Genomic DNA, 18,837 nt, shown 5'->3' with positions numbered 1-18,837 from the left:
CGCAGCCGAGTATCCAGATTCCCTTTTCTAAACCTGAATGAGAACTTCAGGTGGCCATGGACTCCAGAGTGAGTGACAACACAGAGCCAGGCTGAGCTGGGACCTCTCCTTTTCTCCTTACTGGTTTCCTTTGTTTTCTTCTCCACTGTGACTGCATTGCCAGATGAACCTCTTAGGGACAATCCAGGATCAGGGGACAGTTTGGAATATAGCAGAGGACCAAGAGAGGCCAGGTTGGGGATTTTAAACACAGCATGAGCCTCCCGGTGCAGTACACATCAGGGCTACTAATAATAGCCAGTCCTTTGACATTAACTAAATTGCAGACATGAAGCTTGATGCTTTGTTTAGATTATGGTGGCTAATCCCTAGGCCCATAATGTAGAGAGTATTATTAACGTCCTTTTTTTTTTTTTTAAAAAAAAAAATAGACCAGGAAGCTGGAGCTTAGAGAGGCTAAACAATTTGAAGGTCAGACAGACAACTGGCTAAGCTTAGAGTTCACCTCAGGTTTTTCTCCTGGCCCCTGCACAGTGAACCTCATTTTAACTGCCTTAATTAGTGTGTCATTTTATGAGCATGTAACTTAAGATCTTTACTGACTTTCACCAAAGCTTTTATTTTATAGAACAACATATAAGTTATTGAGAGAGAGAGAGAGAGAAAAAAAAAAGCAACATGACCTCCAGGTGCTTGTTAAAGAGTGGGAGAATCTCGTATCTTGGTAGAGTCTGGCCGTCCCTGATCAGCCTGAACCAAAAGAACCATGAGGCATGTCTGACCAATGCCAGTATTGAAAAGAATGTAGCACTAATATTGCCTGGAAAGCAACACACAATTAGCTCTGGCAGGCAGTCATAAAGAAGGTAGTGTGGATAGAGTCCAGTTATTTGGGACTTGGTCCTGGAATCTACCTTTTGATACCCTTAGGGCAGTAGGACAGGTCCTGGGCAAATTCCTGTGATGGCTAGTCTCCTTTGTCAACTGGATTTAGGCTCACCAGGGGAGGAGATTGTGGGTGTGTCTATGAGGGTTTTCCCAGAGAAGTTTAACTGAGGAGACAAGACTTCCCTGGATGTGGGAGGTCACTACCCCCAGGACAGGGATTTTGCATGAATAAAAAGGGGAAAGAGAACATTCATCTCTCTCTGCTTCCTGACTGTGGATGCAGTGTGATCCCAAGCTCCTGCCACCCTTCCTCCCCATCACCACAGGCTGTGACGGCTCCATGAGTTCAAATAGACCCATTTCTTGCTTTTGTCTAGCATCTTGTCACAGCACTGAGACAAGTAATTAATTCTACTCTCTGTGCAGTGTCAGGACATTGAATTCAGGTCATTTGGTGCATTTATGGGAAAGTCACTTATTGATGAAGACTTCTCCAGACTCTTGCTCATTCACTGCCTTCCCGTCACCTGGGCACCTGTGCTAGCCAAGCACCAGTGTGGGAGAAGGGCTGTACCTGCTACATTGTGACTATTAGTGTGAGAGAAGGGCTGTATATGGTACACTGTGACTACCAGTGCAGGAGAAGTGTTGTATTTGTTACATTGTGACTAGTGTTAACTTGATCTGTGAAGAAAGGCTTGATTCACAGGGCTGAGTCTCTAGAAACTATTAATGTAGAATTTCATGGGAATAATCTGTAGGGCCCTTGGGATATGCAGGGGCCATCTTGGGAACTACAGTGACCTAGGGAAGGTCTGTAGAATGTTCTTATATCACAGCAAGTGATGCATGCACAGGACACTGGGGCAGGCCACAGTAAAGATGGCCAGTGCTTACTATCTGAGATCTTATCTTTCTGCAACAATCTGGTAGAGATGTTCAAGGTTACGGAGCAGCACCTGGCAGGGACACCAGGATGTGACCCTCGAGGGATATACACCATTCATTCATTTATCCAACCATTCCTATGTTTAGAGACAGATTTCACTGCATAGTTTTCGCTGGCCTGGAACTTTCTATGTTAGATTAAGTGCGTCTCACACTCATAGAGATCCACTTACCCTTGCCCCGTTATGTCCAGCCCCATTATTTTATTATTAATTTTGCATATATAACTTGTGGGAGTTGGTTCTCTTCTTCTTCTATCACATGGGCTCTGGGGTTTGAACTCTGGTTTTCAGGCCTGGTGGCAAGCTCCTCTATCTGCTGTGCCATCTTGGTGACCCAAGGATGGAAGTTTGGATCAGTCTTTACTTTTCTTAAAATCTAGCTTTATTTATTTCATTATTATTTTTTGAAAGAGGCTCTTGCTATGTACCCTAGGCTACACTTGAGCTCAGGATTCTCCTGCCTCAGCCTCCTAAGTGTGGTAAACCATCACTCCTGGTTCAAAGATGACTTTATAGGAAACTTAAACTTTTTTAGGATTTGATTATAAAAGTAAATTCTCACTAGAACGGATTCCAGTATCTACAGCTTGTTTTTTTTAAGTGGTTTTATAGTGATCCATACTTATAAATTGTTCAAAGTGACCTGAGGGCATTAGAACAATCATAAGACCTACTGTGTGACAGAGTGGGTACAGTCATCTCTGGCACAGGGACTATTGCTCTGTGCCTTCAAGGCCTGTGCTTAGCTACAATTTGATAAGCAGTTTTTATTTCTTTAAAAATTTGTGCTATTAAAAAAGAGTTAACTTTTGAACATAGATTTCTCCAAAGTGTATTTATTCTACAGGGCTAGGGATGTTACTCAGTCCCTAGGGTGCTTGAAGTCCTGGGATGATCCCCAGCACTGAATAAACTGAATATGGTGGCCCATGCCTATAATTCTAAAACTTGGGGGATGGAGGCAGGAGGATTGGAAGTTCAATGTTGTTCTTAGCTTCTCAGAGAGTTCCAGGTTATCCTGGACAACAAGAGACCCTGAATGAAAAACCAGCCAACCAACCAACCAACCAACCAACCGGCTCTTTTAGAATCCAAATTTGATAATTTTGTCCCAAATGATCATCATGATGAAAAAAAGCAACATCAGTCTGGGTGTGGGGCACAGTCATGACCACAGAGGCTGGTAAACTCCAGCCCAGTCCGCTGGGAGAAGGAGGTGATGTAAAGGTCTCTGGAGCTCTGGAGGAGAAACCAACAGTCCTGGGAGTGGCTTCAGCCTTGAGTGGCTCAGATGGAGCTGGGCTTTTGCATAGAGACATGGGATTATCTTGCTGAGTTTCATGGTCTTTCTCTTGCTTTTACCTCTTTGGGTTTCCAGCAGAGACATTGAGACAGAGATTGGAAGACCTGGAACAGGAGAAAGGCTGCCTGCCCTGGGCTCTACCTTCACAGCAACCTGCTCTTCGAAGCTTCTTGGGTTACCTGGCAGCACAGACACGGGTGGCCTTGCATGGAGCCACCCAAAGGTGAGTACCCATGGATGCCACCACAGTCCGCACTTGGCTTCCTCTTCCCCACTGCTGTGCAGTCAAGAGCTGGGAGATCCTGGGCTGATTCTTCCTGGGAGGAGTTCTTTGAATGTTGGAGACAGTGGGTTCATTTAGAGGGAGGTCTAGTTGAGTCCTGCTCTTTGAGAAAGAAGCTCATCAAAGTGATGGGGAAGACTAACCAAGTACAGGGCAGAGGAGGAGCCCAGCGGTCCTCTGCCCTGGCTATTATCTGGTATCATCTCGGGAACTCTGGAACCTGAGGCTGTTCAGACTCTGCCCCATATTAGCTGAGTCAGATGGTTTGACATGGGTCCTAATGCTGGGCACATCTGAAAAATTCCGAGCCCACTGCTCTGACCTACCTGTGTCCCCTGTTCCCTGGCTAAAGCCTGAGAAGGAACAGGTATTGTCTCATGTTGTGAGCACAGTCAGGATTTAGGTGGACATCTACATAGGTGGGTACGGATATAATCACATCAACTGCATCTTGCTTCCCACTGCCAATTTGCCTCAGATCACAGGATGGCATGACCCATTCCTGCTAGGTGCCCATGACATTGTCCATCAGGCTTATCTTTGTGTCTCCCTGGAACCTATCTTGACGAGAAGACCAGTTTTCTGTTTTAGGGGTAGCATATGACGGAACATGTGGTTTCACCGTGTCCTTCTGTAGAGACGCATACATGTCGAGTAAAGTCACACACTGTCCTCTCACAGGGAGGAATCCCATCTCTATGCTTTCTCTCATCCAATGGGAGGTGTCCTCTGACTCCCCTTCCTGCCTCCCGTGGAGGCCTTCCTAGCTGTCTCTTCCCCTTGGTCTGTTTCTTGTCCTAGACCCCAGCTGTTCTTCCAATGTATCAAGTTCCTGTATCACAAACACTTGCAGGATAGTTACTAAGTGTTTCCTAAGTAACTGACTTCATTTTTGTGTATGTGTGTGTGGGAGACAGAGCCACAAGCCCAAGCCGGCCTTAAATTCACAATTCCCTTGCCTCAGTTTACCAAGCTCGAGGATTATTGCTGTTGCACTAATATGGACATTAGCTTTGTCAGCCTTCTTGCTCTGTTTCCTCCATGGGAGGCATCCATGTCTGGTTTTTTAATTCCACTCAAACTGGCCCCTACTTCTGCCTCTCCTCATCCCCCACAGGTCAGCGATGGCTTTCTATCTGTTAAGCTCTTTCTTCCCTTACTGCCAGCGCTGTGTTTAGACTTCTAGTCTCCTCAGTTCTTTGATCTCCACTCACAGCTCTGTCCTCTTTCCTCCCTGGAGTCACTGGCCATCCTTGTTGCTTCTGAGATCTTGACTCTCTCTGCTTGTATCCTCACGTTGACATCCCTACCTCTGCAGGATCCGGCATTCTTTCCAGTATGTCTCAGATATACAAATCAGGCTCAGTTTCCACGAGTCCCAGTCCTCTGAGGAGTCCTCCCCAGCACTGACCTCTCTGTAGAGTGCTGACCGCAAGCTTCCTGTGGTCATTGATTAATTACTACATTTACACTTAATTACTACATTTAATTAATTAATAATACATTTAATTAATACATTGGTTAATTAATACATTGATTAAATTCATCTCTTTACCCATACAGAGGTACTGTGGTTTCATCCTTGCCTTAATAAGTAAACTTGTTATTGGTGATGACTGGTCTTGCCTGTCAACTTGACTGCATTAGAGATGGTATAACACACCCAGGGGCCTGTGTGGGCATTTCCAGAGATGATTGACACTTGGGACAGTGATCAGGAGAAGAAAGAAGGCTGAGGACAAAGCTCATGTGCCTTCTCCATCTTTCTGTGATATGTTGGGGAGCAGTTCTCCTGACTTTGGGCTCTTGCTTTTTTGGTCTTTTGATGTAGACTCAATACCTACATTTCTCCAGGGAGCTTCCAGGCTTCCAGCTCTGACCTGATACTGCTGAGATGTCCAGCGTTGTGGGCTGAGCTGTGACTGTGTTCTCTGCCCCGGCAGCATGCAGGGAGCATGGTTGGATTAGCCAGCCTCTAGTGTGTAAGCCAATCTAATTCTCTCTTATAGTACATGCACTCTTTTGGTTCTGTTCCTCTAGGAAACCCTGCCAGAGACATTCTTCTAAATTTTATTTTGCCTTTGTATGTGTGCATGTATATATACATTTTCATATGTGTGTGTATGTGCATGGTGTGTGCACACACGCATGTGCATGTGAGTGTACACATATCTACATGTGTGCATTATGTGGTTTATGCGTGCATGTGAGTATGCATGTATGTGTGTGTGAGTGTACGCGTGCACATGCGTGCGCGTGCCCACGCATACAGAGGCCCAAAGTGTCCTCCTCAATTGTTCTCTACTTTATTGAGGTGCAGTCTCTTGCTGAACCCAGATCTCATTGATTTTCGTTAGTCTAGCCAGCTGGATCTCCTAGGGATCACCCTAGCTTCATCTTCTGAGCACAGGGGTTACAGATGGTCCCTCAAGCCTGCCTCCCTTGTGTGTGGGTTCTGGGGTTTGAAGTCTGATCCCCATGCTAGTGCAGTAAGCACTTCATCCTCCAAGCTATCTTCTCAGACCCGCCATCTTTAAAAAGAAACCCTGCCAAATCTATTATCCCTGTCCTCGTACTTCCTCCTCTTTTCCTAGGTCCCCTGTCTCATGGTTTCTACCTTCAGTTACCTCAGGAAGTGCTCAGATCTCCATTCCTTGACTCTCTAACTCATGAGTTGCTAGCTCTGGTCAGCTCTATCATCTCTCTGTCATTCTCTGTCACCTTCCAGCCTCCAGCCCAAAGGCTTCCTTTGCTCAGCACTCAGCAGCCTCTTGCCTTGCTGGCTTTTTGCTGACTCCACTCTGGAACATCATCCGTTCCCACAAAGCAGTCAGAGGAGCCCCGCAGGAAGCAGTAGCTCCTGGGCTTTCAGGACGGGCCTCACTCTCTGTGAGACCCTCAAAGCCTCTGTGAGCCAGCCTTACCAGTGCCGACCTCTAACTGGTCATCACCAGCACCAGCTGCTCACACAGCAGAACTTTGCTCAATTCTCCAGTCTCTTGTGAGTCCCCTTGCAGTCACCAATGGTTGCTCATCCTCCAAGACAATGAAGCCACCCTTCCCCCTCCCCCGCCCTCTGCCTGTTGGTCACATCTCAGGGACTCTTCCTGGAGTATCCTGGGTGACCATCTTAGCCCTGAGCCTTCAATCTGTTGCCTTGAATATCCCTCATTCTGAAAGGTGACTGTCTCCAGAGGAGGACGGAACTGTGTACCCCTCCAAATGAGTGGGTGCAGGAGTTACATACATATACATGTTTGGACAGGTTCACAAACATATGTGAACACAGGGTGGCAGGGAGCTGGATGGAGGGAGAATCTCCCTTCAGCCAAACTTCCTTTTGATGCCACAGCCCAGGCCTGGAGGCTGGGATCAGGTTCTCTGCTCCCATCTCCTCCCCTCACTAGCCCACTACGACCACTGTGCTTCCTGCTTTCCTCACCAGAGAGTGAGGGACCTGGTTTTTCTCTCTTTAGTTACTTTTTATGCTTGGCTTTTCTTTTGTCAAGCTCACCTGTCCTGTTATCACGATAGCTAGAAATGACTTGACATCTTCGTCATTATCACATTTTTACAGAGCACGTGGGCATGGCCACATGGCTGCTAATTATTAAAGTCGGCCTTTGCCTGTGCCACCTTTTCCATGGCCTGCAAAGTTTGTCTGCTCTCACCAGGGTTGGCTGGACCCTGAAGACAAGAGTTCCTGCAGTCCTCACTATGACCACCAGGGGGCTCTGGACACAAACTTCTCGGGAGCTCAGTCCTGAGTCCCGGGAGAAAGGTTGTTCTAAATACTGGGGACTTTTCCTGCAGAAATAGAATAGTTTTGTCAACATGGCCAGCTTTCAACACAGATTAGTAACTCAAATAAGTTCCTCTTTATCTTTCTGGGATCAAGTGTTTCTTTGAGAATCTGATGAAAGCAATGCATGTTCCCATATTCAAACTGCCAGAGCGTCTCCTGAGACCCTCCGATTTTAAGCCTCCCTGTCAATCTGGCCATGGGAGGAGGAGGTCTCTCAACCTCTCAAGTTATGAAAGTTTAGAGTCGTGTTCTAGGGGGTGTAAGCAACCTCAGATCCTACTATCTACTTAATTTTTATTGTCCCTTTGTTTTAAAATTACGGTTCAAATTCTCAAGCAAACTTGCCCACCCACCCTGAGAACTGTTTACATTAGCACCGAGGTCACTAGGGTTTGAGGGTCACTGAGTAGCTCTGACAGTGGCCGTCAGTCCTCTCACTGTCTCTCAGGTGTTAATCTCTGTTGCTCAGTAAGGGGGGGGGGCGGTCCCTGGGTAAGGTGAATGCCCCTCCTCCTCTGCGCAAGGTGGTTTTTAGCTTTTGCAGCAGTGACTCTCCACCTGTGGGTTGTGACTTCTTTGGGTTGACTGACCCTTTCACAGGGGTCACTTAGCAGATACTTACAATTCATAAAGTAGCAGAATTACAGTGATGAATTAGCAAGGAAAATAATGTTTTGGTTGGGGATCGCCACCGCGTGAGGAGCTGCATTACAGGGTCGCAGCGTCAGGAAAGTTGAGAACTGCTGTTTGCCAGTCTGGTCAACCCACTTTCTCACTTTGTTATAATGTCTCAGGTGGATGGCACAGACACGGGGGTATTTCCATGTTTACCCCCACATGGTCCTGTCACCTGAGATGCCAACCATAGGTCAGATTCACAGCCTCATCTCCCTGCCGTGGATCCTTAAGCTGCTGTCCCATTCTCTTGTGTCTTTGGTTGTGTCTCTAAAGACAAACTACTCAGATCCTTGTCTCAGTCCCAGCTGTCAGGAGAACACAAACTGGACAGTTGTATACCCTGGAGAATCAGATCCCATTCTTCTATTTTGAGGTGCTGAGGCTTTCTGACCTCTGGTGGGGGTAGGAGGACGGACTACTTCCTCTTTGACCTAATCAATGGGAGAAAAATATGTCCACCCCTCACTCTGACAGGGGGAGGCAGGAGGGGCTGAGGGGCGGCAGCCCATGAGGAATGGGGCAGGAAGCTCTGCATGTGTAAAAGCTGGGATAGGCCCCTACCCCATGGTTACAGACTTGGGGAAGGACTTCTAGGCCTGTTCTTATCAACTCTCATTTCTGATTCGGGAACAATGGGGGTTAAATTCAACTTCTTTGGCACACCAGGGTTAGAAGGTCAACACCCAGTTGAAGGAAATTTTTCTCTTCTCAAAAGTGTTTGGTAACTATAGCAGTTGACTGGTGAACTTCTCATTTATACCTCGTTTTCCCCTCACTGCATGCCATGTGACTTCTCATCAACTCCTCAATAATATGGACATCACATTGGTCACTCTTGTCACCTAGCTGCACGTGTGCTTATGTGTGTGTGCATGTGCATGCATGTCTGCTCATGCGTGTGTGCCCAAGTGTACATACATGTGTGTGCATGTGCATACATGTCCGCTCATGCGTGTGTGTGTGTGTGTGTGCCCAAGTGTGCATGTGTGTGAGTGCATGTGCATATGCACACAGATTATTTTTTATCAGAGACCTTTCCCCAGAGGAACAGCATCTGACAAGAAGCACCTCTGCTTCCCTGAGATGGGGCCACAGAAGCAAGTGTGGGTGGTATTTGTCTCTTGAGCTTACACCCTTTGATCTCAAGCATACACTGAAGCAGACTGCAGTGTCACAGGGCACAGTGACCCTCAGATTGGAATGGGCACACAGGGTCCGGGAAGGAGATCGCTGGATGTTACTGGGGAGTAAAGATGTTGCCTGCGTATTTCCCTGCTGTACTTTTCTCCGAGACTCATTATCGGATTTTTACAGATGAGTTTCATCCCTTCAGCAATTGATGAGAAGAAAACCAGATAGAAAGACCCAAGTTTCCCACAACTGGTCAGGTCCTAGTGGAAACCTGAGTCTGAGAGTGGAATCCTAGATCTCAGGCCCCTGGGTCCCCACTAGCACCAAGTACTAACATCCCGTGCTACTGCATGTTTCAATCTTCCCCTGAGGGGTCTGCTCATTTTTTATTCTGATTAGTTTATAGTAGCAATGCCCGTTTGCTCTGCCATGAGGGACTATCACATACTAAGACTTATCGAACATGAAGGAAAGGCTATGTAGCAGAGGAAAACTCTGGGGACCAGACATGGAAGATGGAAACGTGTCTCTGCTTCATAACTGAGTGATGCGTCCTAGGGCCATCCCTGGCTCTCCATGGATCTCTTCTGTCCTGGAAGTAGGAGCATGAGAGACAGACAGGAGCATTGTTTAGAGCACGGGGCTTTTCTTGTGGGTTAGGTGATGGGTGGGGGTTAAGCACCATGCACGGTTCCCAGCTATGCACCCATGACTTGCCTCTGCAGCTGATATGTCAATTCTGTGTTGATTTCCTACAAGAGCTCCCACCTCAACCCAGATGGCATCCATTCAAGAAGTACGAGGAACACTAATATCAGCATATGCCAAGCAAACTGGGAAATAACTGAGGGGCAGAAATGAGCTAGGATAGCGGGAGACTGGATGGAATGACTTCCCCATTTTTAAGGCTATGGGTTCATTAAGCCATCCAGCAGGTGTTTGCTGAGCCCCGACTCACTGGGGACATCAGCACGAGAGGAGCTGTCTTCCTCTGACACTCACAGTCAAGCCTGCAGAGCCTGTAGTAGCTCAGAGGCCTGAGGAAGCCTCTTCTCTCTTCTACAACTGCCGGAAGCCAGGGTGTCTTAGAATCATGTTACAGGGAGAGAGGCTCACTGTGCTGCAGTCTTGTATTTGTGTTCATTCCGTGTAGGACTGCGCCCACCAGACAGGTCCAATGTTCACTTTACTGGTGCATGTGGTAGGACATTGGAGGTCCCTAGCAACCACCCAAGAACAGGGTGGCTTACTGCCTTCCCCAGGTAGTCCAGTATGGAGAGGCTGTGAGGTTCAGAGGGAGGGGTTAGTTCAAAGACAGAGAAAGGCAAAGCCAAGTTCTCACTGTGACCTTGACCCCTGTGAACTGTGTTCTGCCTGTGCCATCCTGGGAAGAGCCCTGCAGGGGACTTTCCCATGGAGGGGGGTGGGATGCCACGGGGGAGGGGAGAACAAGGAGAAACAGGATGGAACCCAGGGCTTCATCCAGGCCAAGTGAGCACTTTCCCTGCCCCCATATGGGGTTTCTAAGTTAGATTGTATTTTATACTTCCAGTGCAGTTTAGTTTGAGATAACTATGTGTCAGGTGTCCATGGGGTGTCCATAGGCTAGGACACACAGAAGTACAGGCTTGACTGATACAGCTTGGTTGGAGGGGAAAAGGCCCAACAGATCCTAGTTGAAACAGAAATGTACATTAGGGCATGAGAGGATTCATCCCCGTGAGTACCCAGATGACCTGCATCCAGATAAGCTTTGTGCCGTCTCTTTAAGTACTTGTAGACCTAAGCACATCTGTTTCTCCACACCTGTACCCATGCATGTCTGTTACTTGAAGGGCTGGTGGCGATGATCCAGAAGCTACACTTGGACAGCCGAGGACCACCGCCCAGGATAGCCTGCCTATATCTGTCACCAGACGGGACTGGCTTATTCAAGAGAAACAGCAATTGCAGGTGAGCGGTATAGAATCTTCCAGAGAGAGAGTGGGCCATTTCTTACCCATGTAAGTCAGATGCGGTGAAGGGGCCTTTGCTTGGCTGCGGTGCAAGGACTCAAAGCAGAGGTGGTGGGACGGCCACTCCCTTGCACACGACAGGGTTGCAGTCGCACGGCATTATGGGAGTCAGGACTTTTGGCTCTGCTCTCTGTCTGTAGCAGCCGGTATGTCTGGGAATGCTTTGTGGGAATCCCTACCATGGTGGACTCTGGGAAACAACTGTTAAGGAACATGGTTTTAAGTCTAGCCCGGGTATGAGGCTGCATCTGTAATGACCAGCAGGTACATGAAGGTCATGCTTGGTTCATGGCAGTGGTGACATCTGGCCAAGAAGTGCCCAGGGTTAGAACTTTGAGTGAGGCTCCAAGGTGAGAGAGCAGAGGCAGGAAAGAGTTCTGGAAGTCTTGGAGTAGATCCGGGGCAGGGACTGAGAAGCAGCCAGGGGTCGGGGTGGGGGACTGCTGGAGCCTGGAGCCTGGAACAGGAACTGGGAGCCTGTGAAGCACCGGCCAACAGCACCAGGGATTCATGGGAAGAGCCTCAGTGGACAGAGTGGAAAAGCCATCAAATGTGATTCTTATTATCATCAACTGTGGGCCTCCGCATGCACACACACCCACATGAACCCACACGCCTGCACACATAGACAACACCACACACACATGAAAGTGAGAAAAAAATAACCAAAGAATAAGATGTTGGCTCATCATGGAAAACAATCTTGCAGTTCCCCAAACACTTAAAAATAGAGTTCTTAGCACTCAGTCACCAATCCCACTGTTGATACACACCTGAAAAGAAGGCAGGGGCCGGATGAGGCATCTAATCACTCTAATGGGTGACAGCCCGAGAGGCCATCACCGGATAGACAAACAGAATGTGTGTGGATGCAAAGGTCTGTCACTCAGCTTACTGAGAAAGAACGCTGCACCACAGATGTGCCCACATTCAAGCACACACACATATACACCACACACACACACACACACACATACACACACACACATACACACACACATACACACACACATACACACCACACACATACACACACACATACACACACACATACACACACACATACACACACACACACATACACACACACATACACACACATACACACACACATACACGCACACCACACACACACACACACACACACACACACACACGGGTACTCACAAATGCACTCGTAATTTGCACTAATTGACTGACCCAGAATCTACATTAATCCGTAACTATCATCTGTCTCCAGGCCAACGAATAAACAAGCAGCAGGTGATTGAACAGCGTGTGCTCAGTGCTGGGCAGATAGCCATCTCTCTGCGTAGGAGTCCGAACACAGCACCAGGCTCTGCTGAGGGACACGCCCCTGTTCCCTCGCTGTTCCTAGCTGATAAGAGCACAGCTTAATTCCCGATATCTCCCTATCTCCTGAATGTTCCCTCCACCCACGGAGCAGACTCTCCACAGCAACTACCTCCCGCACCCACCTGCAGTCCCAGAGAGAGATGAGCTTGAACACCCCCACCCTGAACTTCCTGCTAGCCCGCAGGCTCTGTGGACTCAACAAGGCCCTGCTGCTCTGTGTCTGCCCTTGAGATCCACATTACCCCCCCCACCCCCCATTTGTTTGTTTTGTTTTTTGTTTCACAGAGACAACCTTTCACTTAGTAGCCAGAGCTAGCCCAGGACTCATCTTGTAGCCCAGGCTTAAACCTACAGCAATGCAAAGGCATTGCCTCCCCATACTGGGAAGACAAGCTCAAGTTGTCCTAAACTATAGAAACTATAGAAGAGAGATTTAGCATCTCTGCCATTTTACACGCTCAATTCAGTAACATTAGGCACACACACAAACCATGCAAGCATCTTCACTATCCAATCACAAAACTCTCCCCAATAAACATTCATTCTCCGTCCCCTGCCACCCCCATCCTCATCCCCCCACCCACTCCTCACCCCACACTAATCTCCTTTCCTACTCTGGGAGTCTCTTCTAAGTAGAATATTACAGTATCAATCTTCCATGACATCCCTGCGGCATAACACAATGTCTTCCACATTCGCCTAACCCTGATGTGCCCTGTGCACATGTATGTGCAGGGCAGAAGAAGTTGATGTCGGACGCCTACCCCAATCTCCCTTTACCTCATTTTTCACACAGAGTCTCTCACTGAGTCTAGATTTCACTGACTGGGCTAGGCTGGCTGGCCAGTGAGTCATGCTGGGGTTACGGATTCGTTCTGTGGGACCCCAGCTTTTGCATGGGTTCTGGGAAATCAGAAGTAGCTCTGCATGCACGAACAGCAAACACTTGGCTGACAGAGTCACCTCACCAATCCTGGGAGCTAAACTGTCCGACATTCTAAAGGACACTAGACTCCACGGCCCGACTTGTGCTCTCAGTCCTGTTGCTGTGACAAGCCTCTCTGTGCATCCTAAATTCTCGTGGTTTGTGGACAGGGTTTTTTCCTCCTGGCTCACAGCTGGCGTCTAGATGTGGGGTGTGAGCTGCTAGCACCCTCTCTTGCTCGCCAGAAGGGAAGCCAGCGATACACAATTCACTGGGTTTTATCAAATCAAAACCTTGGCCCGCACCTGTCCATATTTAATGCTTGGGAGGAAGGCAATGTTTTTCTTCCTGCCAGCTCATCAAAAACATAAAGCTGGCGTGATTTTTTTCCAGTTCAGCAAACTTCTGGAATTTGCCTGCCTCAGAAGGGAGGGGCAGGTGGGCTTTGAGACTATGGTGCATACGGCCCCCTGTCATTTAGCTGCTCTCATTGTCAGCAGAACAGGGTTAATGGCTAAGATCTGTTCCCCCTCTCTCTGCAGAAGGAAATCGAAGCTCTCCAAGCAAGGATGTCTGTGCTGGAGGCAAAGGAACAGCAGCTGAACGAAGAGTTGGAGGAGCAGGAGACACTGCTCCAGTGGCAGGGCTGTGACCAGATGGCACTGGTGGCCCAGCTGTCCCCAGGCCAGCTGCAGGAGGTCAGCAGGGCCTTGGGAGAGACCCTGACCTCCGCCAGCCAGGCTTCCTTCCATGTGGAGCCGCCTGAAACCCTCAGGAGGTACTGAGTTTCCAACTTTCCCTCTTTCCACCAGGTTATTGAGATGACTTTGCTGTCCCTTGTCCATAGGTCCTTTTCAGGCAGTCTGTTTGATGAGTGGAAGGGGTGGAGGTATTTCGATGTTAGATTGCCTGCAGGGTTAGCCACGAGCACTGGGAGTTATTCGGTATTCGGTCCACTCAATCCCTAACTGTCAGCAATGTCTCCTCTCCAAGAGGCAGTTTCCACCATTCCAAGGGGCTGGCTTGTCTCTCCTTTCTTCTCTCCCTTCCTCCCTCTTTCCCTCTCTCCCTCTCTCTTACATTTGGGATTCAATTAGAGATAGTGACACTGGCTTTTGCTGAAGACAATCATCTGGAGAGAGACAGATTCCACTTCTATTCAAGGGATAAAGCATGGCATTGAAAGACTGTGTCCTGGGCTGTGGTGATGCTCAGCTATAGAGTGTTATCGCACACACATGAGGACCTGGGTTTGGACCCCCTAGAACCCATGTAGAAATCTGGGTGCAAGCCGGGCGGTGGTGGCGCACGCCTTTAATCCCAGCACTCGGGAGGCAGAGGCAGGCGGATTTCTGAGTTCGAGGCCAGCCTGGTCTACAGAGTGAGTTCCAGGACAGCCCGGGCTATACAGAGAAACCCTGTCTCGAAAAACCAAAAAAAAAAAAGAAATCTGGGTGCAGGGGTACATACCTTTAACCTCATTTCTGGGGCTGCAGACTCAGGAGGATCTCTGCAGTTTGCTGGCCAGCCAGCTTACAGCTTAGCTCCAGGTTCAGTGACCCTATGAGTGTGATTAAGGAAGATGCCTAATCTCTCTCTCTCTCTCTCTCTCTCTCTCTCTCTCTCTCTCTCTCTCTCTCTCTCTCTCGTGTGTGTGTGTATGTATGTATGTATGTATGTACATGTATGTACATGTGCACAAACAAAAAAAGATCCCCACAAACAAACCAGCAAAGGACAACTTAACCAGTGTCTTCATAGGCACTGGGGTGAACTGGATGAATGAGCAACCTTGTACTTACTGCTGGTTGTTGGTGACTAAACAATCACCATATGCCTGGTGCCTTCACTTTGTGGGTTGTATCTATTTGCCCGTCTGTTTTCCAGAAAGTGAATAGAAGAGTAGGAAAACTAATAATTAAAAGAGAAGTTTATAATTTGCCCGACGCCCTAATAGGAAAGGAAAACATGTTCAGGATTTTCAAACCTGCTGTCTCACCTATCACAAAGCGAGTCTTTCCTGTGTTTTACATTGGGGGAGGGGCTTGTGAAATACACATCTACTAGGTTGTTATTGATTGATTGACTGACTTTTTTTGAGATAGGGTTTCACCGTGTAGCTCAGGCTGGTCTGATCTTCAGAGGTTCAAACCTTGTTTTGGATACACAGGGAATACACTCTTACATATCAATGGAGGTCAGCTTCAGACTCGAGGTACTTTCTGACCTCAAGCAAGTGGGAGGGTCTTCCCATGGGTGGGTGAACCATGCCAGGACTTACCCAGAAACTTCCAAAGACAGGGTCATCCCAGTATGTTGCTTGGGGAACCTGTGCTGGCTTGAAGCTGACCAAGGCCTGATGGGCACCTAGTACTCTAAAAAAATATTCTCTGAGAAATTCATAATGCACAGGATGTATTTTGATCATAACTGCCTCTCACCTGTCCCCTCCAAGTCCTCCCGGGTCTCTCCCAGTATCCCCACAACACCTTATGTCCTTAAAAAAAACCCCCTCAAATCCCACTAAGTCCCCTAAGTTCTATCTGTATACATGTGGGTATGGGGTCATCGGCAGGCATGGGCAACCTAAGGGAGACTTCACCCATAAAGAAACCATCTCTCCTCTGGCACCATCAATTGCAGCAGCTCAAAGAAGACAACTTTTAAGCACCAGGAGGATCAGGATGTCCCAAGCCAGGAAGCTGACAGGATACAGAAACACAGAATCCACATAAAATGCCAGACTTGTTAAAAAGAAATGGCAACAAACAGTGTTGAGGCGGTAGAGAAGACAGAGCCCTCATTCACTGTCGGCGGAAGGGCGGGCTGGTGCGGCCACTGTGGAAATCAGTGTGGAGGATTCTCAAGAAACTAATTATGGAAAGACCAAACGACCTAGCAATAGTTCCTTCCAGGCATTGACCCAAGAGGCTGCTTCCTGCCCCAGGGATACACATCCACGGTCATTGTGGTTCTGTTGGGTAATGAGCCCGTGGCACAGCAATAATGGGCTTTTATTTGGCTGTAAAGAAAAATGAAACTTCAGAATGTATAGGAAAATGGAAGGAACTGGAAAACGGCATGGTTAAGTGATGCCCCAGAAAGACAAGTACTGCGTGTCCTCTCTTACAGGTGGATCTAGCATCTGATTTCCATATATGTGTATTTATGTGGGAGTGGGGTCATAGGCCAGGAAACTGGGAAGGGGCTTTAAGGAAGGGGTATGGAGAGGGCAAGAAAATGCATAAGACACAGGAAAGGTGATTTGTCTCTTAGGGTAGATTTGTTAAATGTAAGCAGCAGCATTGTGGCAGGGGCTCGGAGGAGAGTTTGGGCCCTTGTGGCAGCATGTGTCCACCTGCAGGTCTCAGAGGAAGGTGGGTCATCACACAGTCTACAGCTCAGACCTGCAGCCAGGCTGAGGCTAATTCCTGAGTGACGGGTTGGGGGGTGCGGGGAGGGGTTCTGCTTTCCAAGGAAAGGAATGTGTGAGCTGACTGAGAAGGTGAGGGGCAGGAGTTATAATTTAGTTAAGGTAACCATTACAGGCTGGGCACGCGCCACCTTTAGCTTTCTGGTATCTTGGAGTCTGGGAACCCAGCCCTGTAGACTTCCTTGAGGAAATGAAAATTAGAGTGCCTGTCCTTCTCCAGGAACCATGGCACTAGGGGTGGGGTTCTCTTATGGGGGTTGCAGATTTAAGGGCTCTTGGTAGGGGGCATGAAGAACAGTCATGAAAAAGGGGCTGTTGGACCTGAATGTTGCCTGTGCCCTAGACAGCTCTCTGCTCTTGGGGACTGGGGATGAGTTGCTGCAGAGTCAATGACACAGACTCCAAGAGCAGGCGAGAAACTGGCCGCAGCCAGTTGAAGACTGCTGCAAGCTCCTTTAGTACCCTCCACCTGCGCCCCATTGGTCCCAAGAAAGCGTCTCTTCTAAACAGCAGTTCCCGATTGGCTGGCATTATTTGCACTAGCAACCCTTAGTCTCTCAGGCAGTCCTCAGTTAGGTCCTCCTGCAGGAATGTTGGTGTCACAGGCAGTCCTCAATTAGGTCCTCCTGCAGGAGATGCTTTTGCAGCTGCACAGCCCTGCTGTTCCTACTATACCTGAACAGGCCCCAGCCCTGAGGGACTCCATGAAAGTGGAAAGGAAAACGTAGGGGAGGCAGGGTTCCAGCAGTGAGCATGGGGGTGGCAGTAACATGGAGACTCTTATACCACAATCGTTAGGGTCGGAGTTTGGGCCTTTGGCAGCCATAACAGACTAAGTAAGCCAAGACACCTGTTCTCAGTAGGGTAGTTACAGAGACAAGTAATCATGACAGCAGAGAAAGATTTATTTAGTATGACCCATTAAAGGAACAGTGAGGTCCAATGACCCCCAAGTTCACCGTGAGGGTCCTAACAGGAGGTTTTGTCTCATAGAGGGCACGAGTGAGTGTAGCTAAGCAGTGCTGGTCAAGTGTGGTTCCGCCCAGCACAGACCTTCCTCTTAGCTCCAGTCTGCCCTGCACAGTAGTTTAACAAGGTACCAGAACCATGTGACATCTCTCTAAGGGACAAGCTCCTTCTGGATGGCTCCGGCCTTCTCCTTCTTCCAGTGTGAGACTCCTGATAGCCAAAATCTGATGGCCAAAGGAAGGAACACACGTGCCTCTTTGGGAGGTCTTCATTCCTGCTGGCGTTTACAAGATGGGGGATCATGAGCAGATTGGGGTGGAGACGAACAAGCAAAGCTCATGTATGGGAATACCACACGCTAATTAAAAGTTAAATTCAAAAGAGAGTTAGGGTCTTGCCTGAAATCTCAACCCCTGGGCTCAAAAACACGTTCCAACTTATCTTAATTTTTTTAAAAAAATATTTAGTTTATTTTATCCATATGAATGTTTTACCTGTCTGTATCTGTGCACCACATACATGCCCAATGCCCACAGAGGTCAGAAGAGGGCACTGGGCACTGGGTCCTTGGAACTGAAGTTACAGGCAGTTGTGAGCCACCATGTGAATTCTGGGAACTGAGCTCAGGTCCTCTGCAAGAGCAGTCAGTGCCCTTAACCAGAGTCAACTGTCCAGCCTTGGCAGTTGTCTTTTGTCCCGCAAGACCTCCTTTGATGCAGGTGTCTGGAAGGAACCTGGAGCTGATTCCATCCCAAGCTGGCTCTGTTAACACTGTAGGTCATGGGGCTGGGGTGTGAAGGTGGAGCAGGCTGCTGATGAATGAGGAAGAGGGGGGACAGAGGAGCGAGGTGAGTTTCCACTGTTTCTCGAGGGCTGTATCTGTGCATGGGGGCGGGGGTGTCTGCCTCTTTGGCATATGAGGAAGAGGGGAGTGGTGATCCAAGCTCATTGCTCTCCAGTGCTGCCAGCTGTACCCCCCAACAACCCCCCCCCCCGGCTGTGCTTCATTCCAGGGGAGGGCAGCCCGGGACCTCGGATAGCATGCATCTGGCTCCCTGTACAGCCAGATGAGGGTAATTGTAGTAATAACAACAGCAGGCT

General features: G+C 48.5%; 1 protein-coding gene across 4 annotated transcripts in view; it reads left to right on the top strand.

Moving 5' to 3' along the window:
* The window catches only part of Disc1 (DISC1 scaffold protein), a 208,513-nt gene that overhangs the window by 63,377 nt on the left and 126,299 nt on the right, over window positions 1-18,837 (top strand). For all 4 annotated transcript variants that reach the window (XM_028767739.1, XM_028767737.1, XM_028767738.1 and 1 more), the window contains 3 exons: window positions 3,217-3,364; window positions 10,874-10,991; window positions 13,877-14,112. In XM_028767739.1, the coding sequence (XP_028623572.1) occupies window positions 3,217-3,364; window positions 10,874-10,991; window positions 13,877-14,112 (502 nt within the window). The remainder of the gene's footprint in view (window positions 1-3,216; window positions 3,365-10,873; window positions 10,992-13,876; window positions 14,113-18,837) is intronic.

The sequence above is a fragment of the Grammomys surdaster genome, unplaced genomic scaffold (genome assembly GCF_004785775.1).
Source record: "Grammomys surdaster isolate TR1022 unplaced genomic scaffold, NIH_TR_1.0 181, whole genome shotgun sequence".
NCBI classification, from domain to species: Eukaryota; Metazoa; Chordata; class Mammalia; order Rodentia; family Muridae; genus Grammomys; species Grammomys surdaster.
This window is presented reverse-complemented; position numbering and strand designations above follow the sequence as displayed.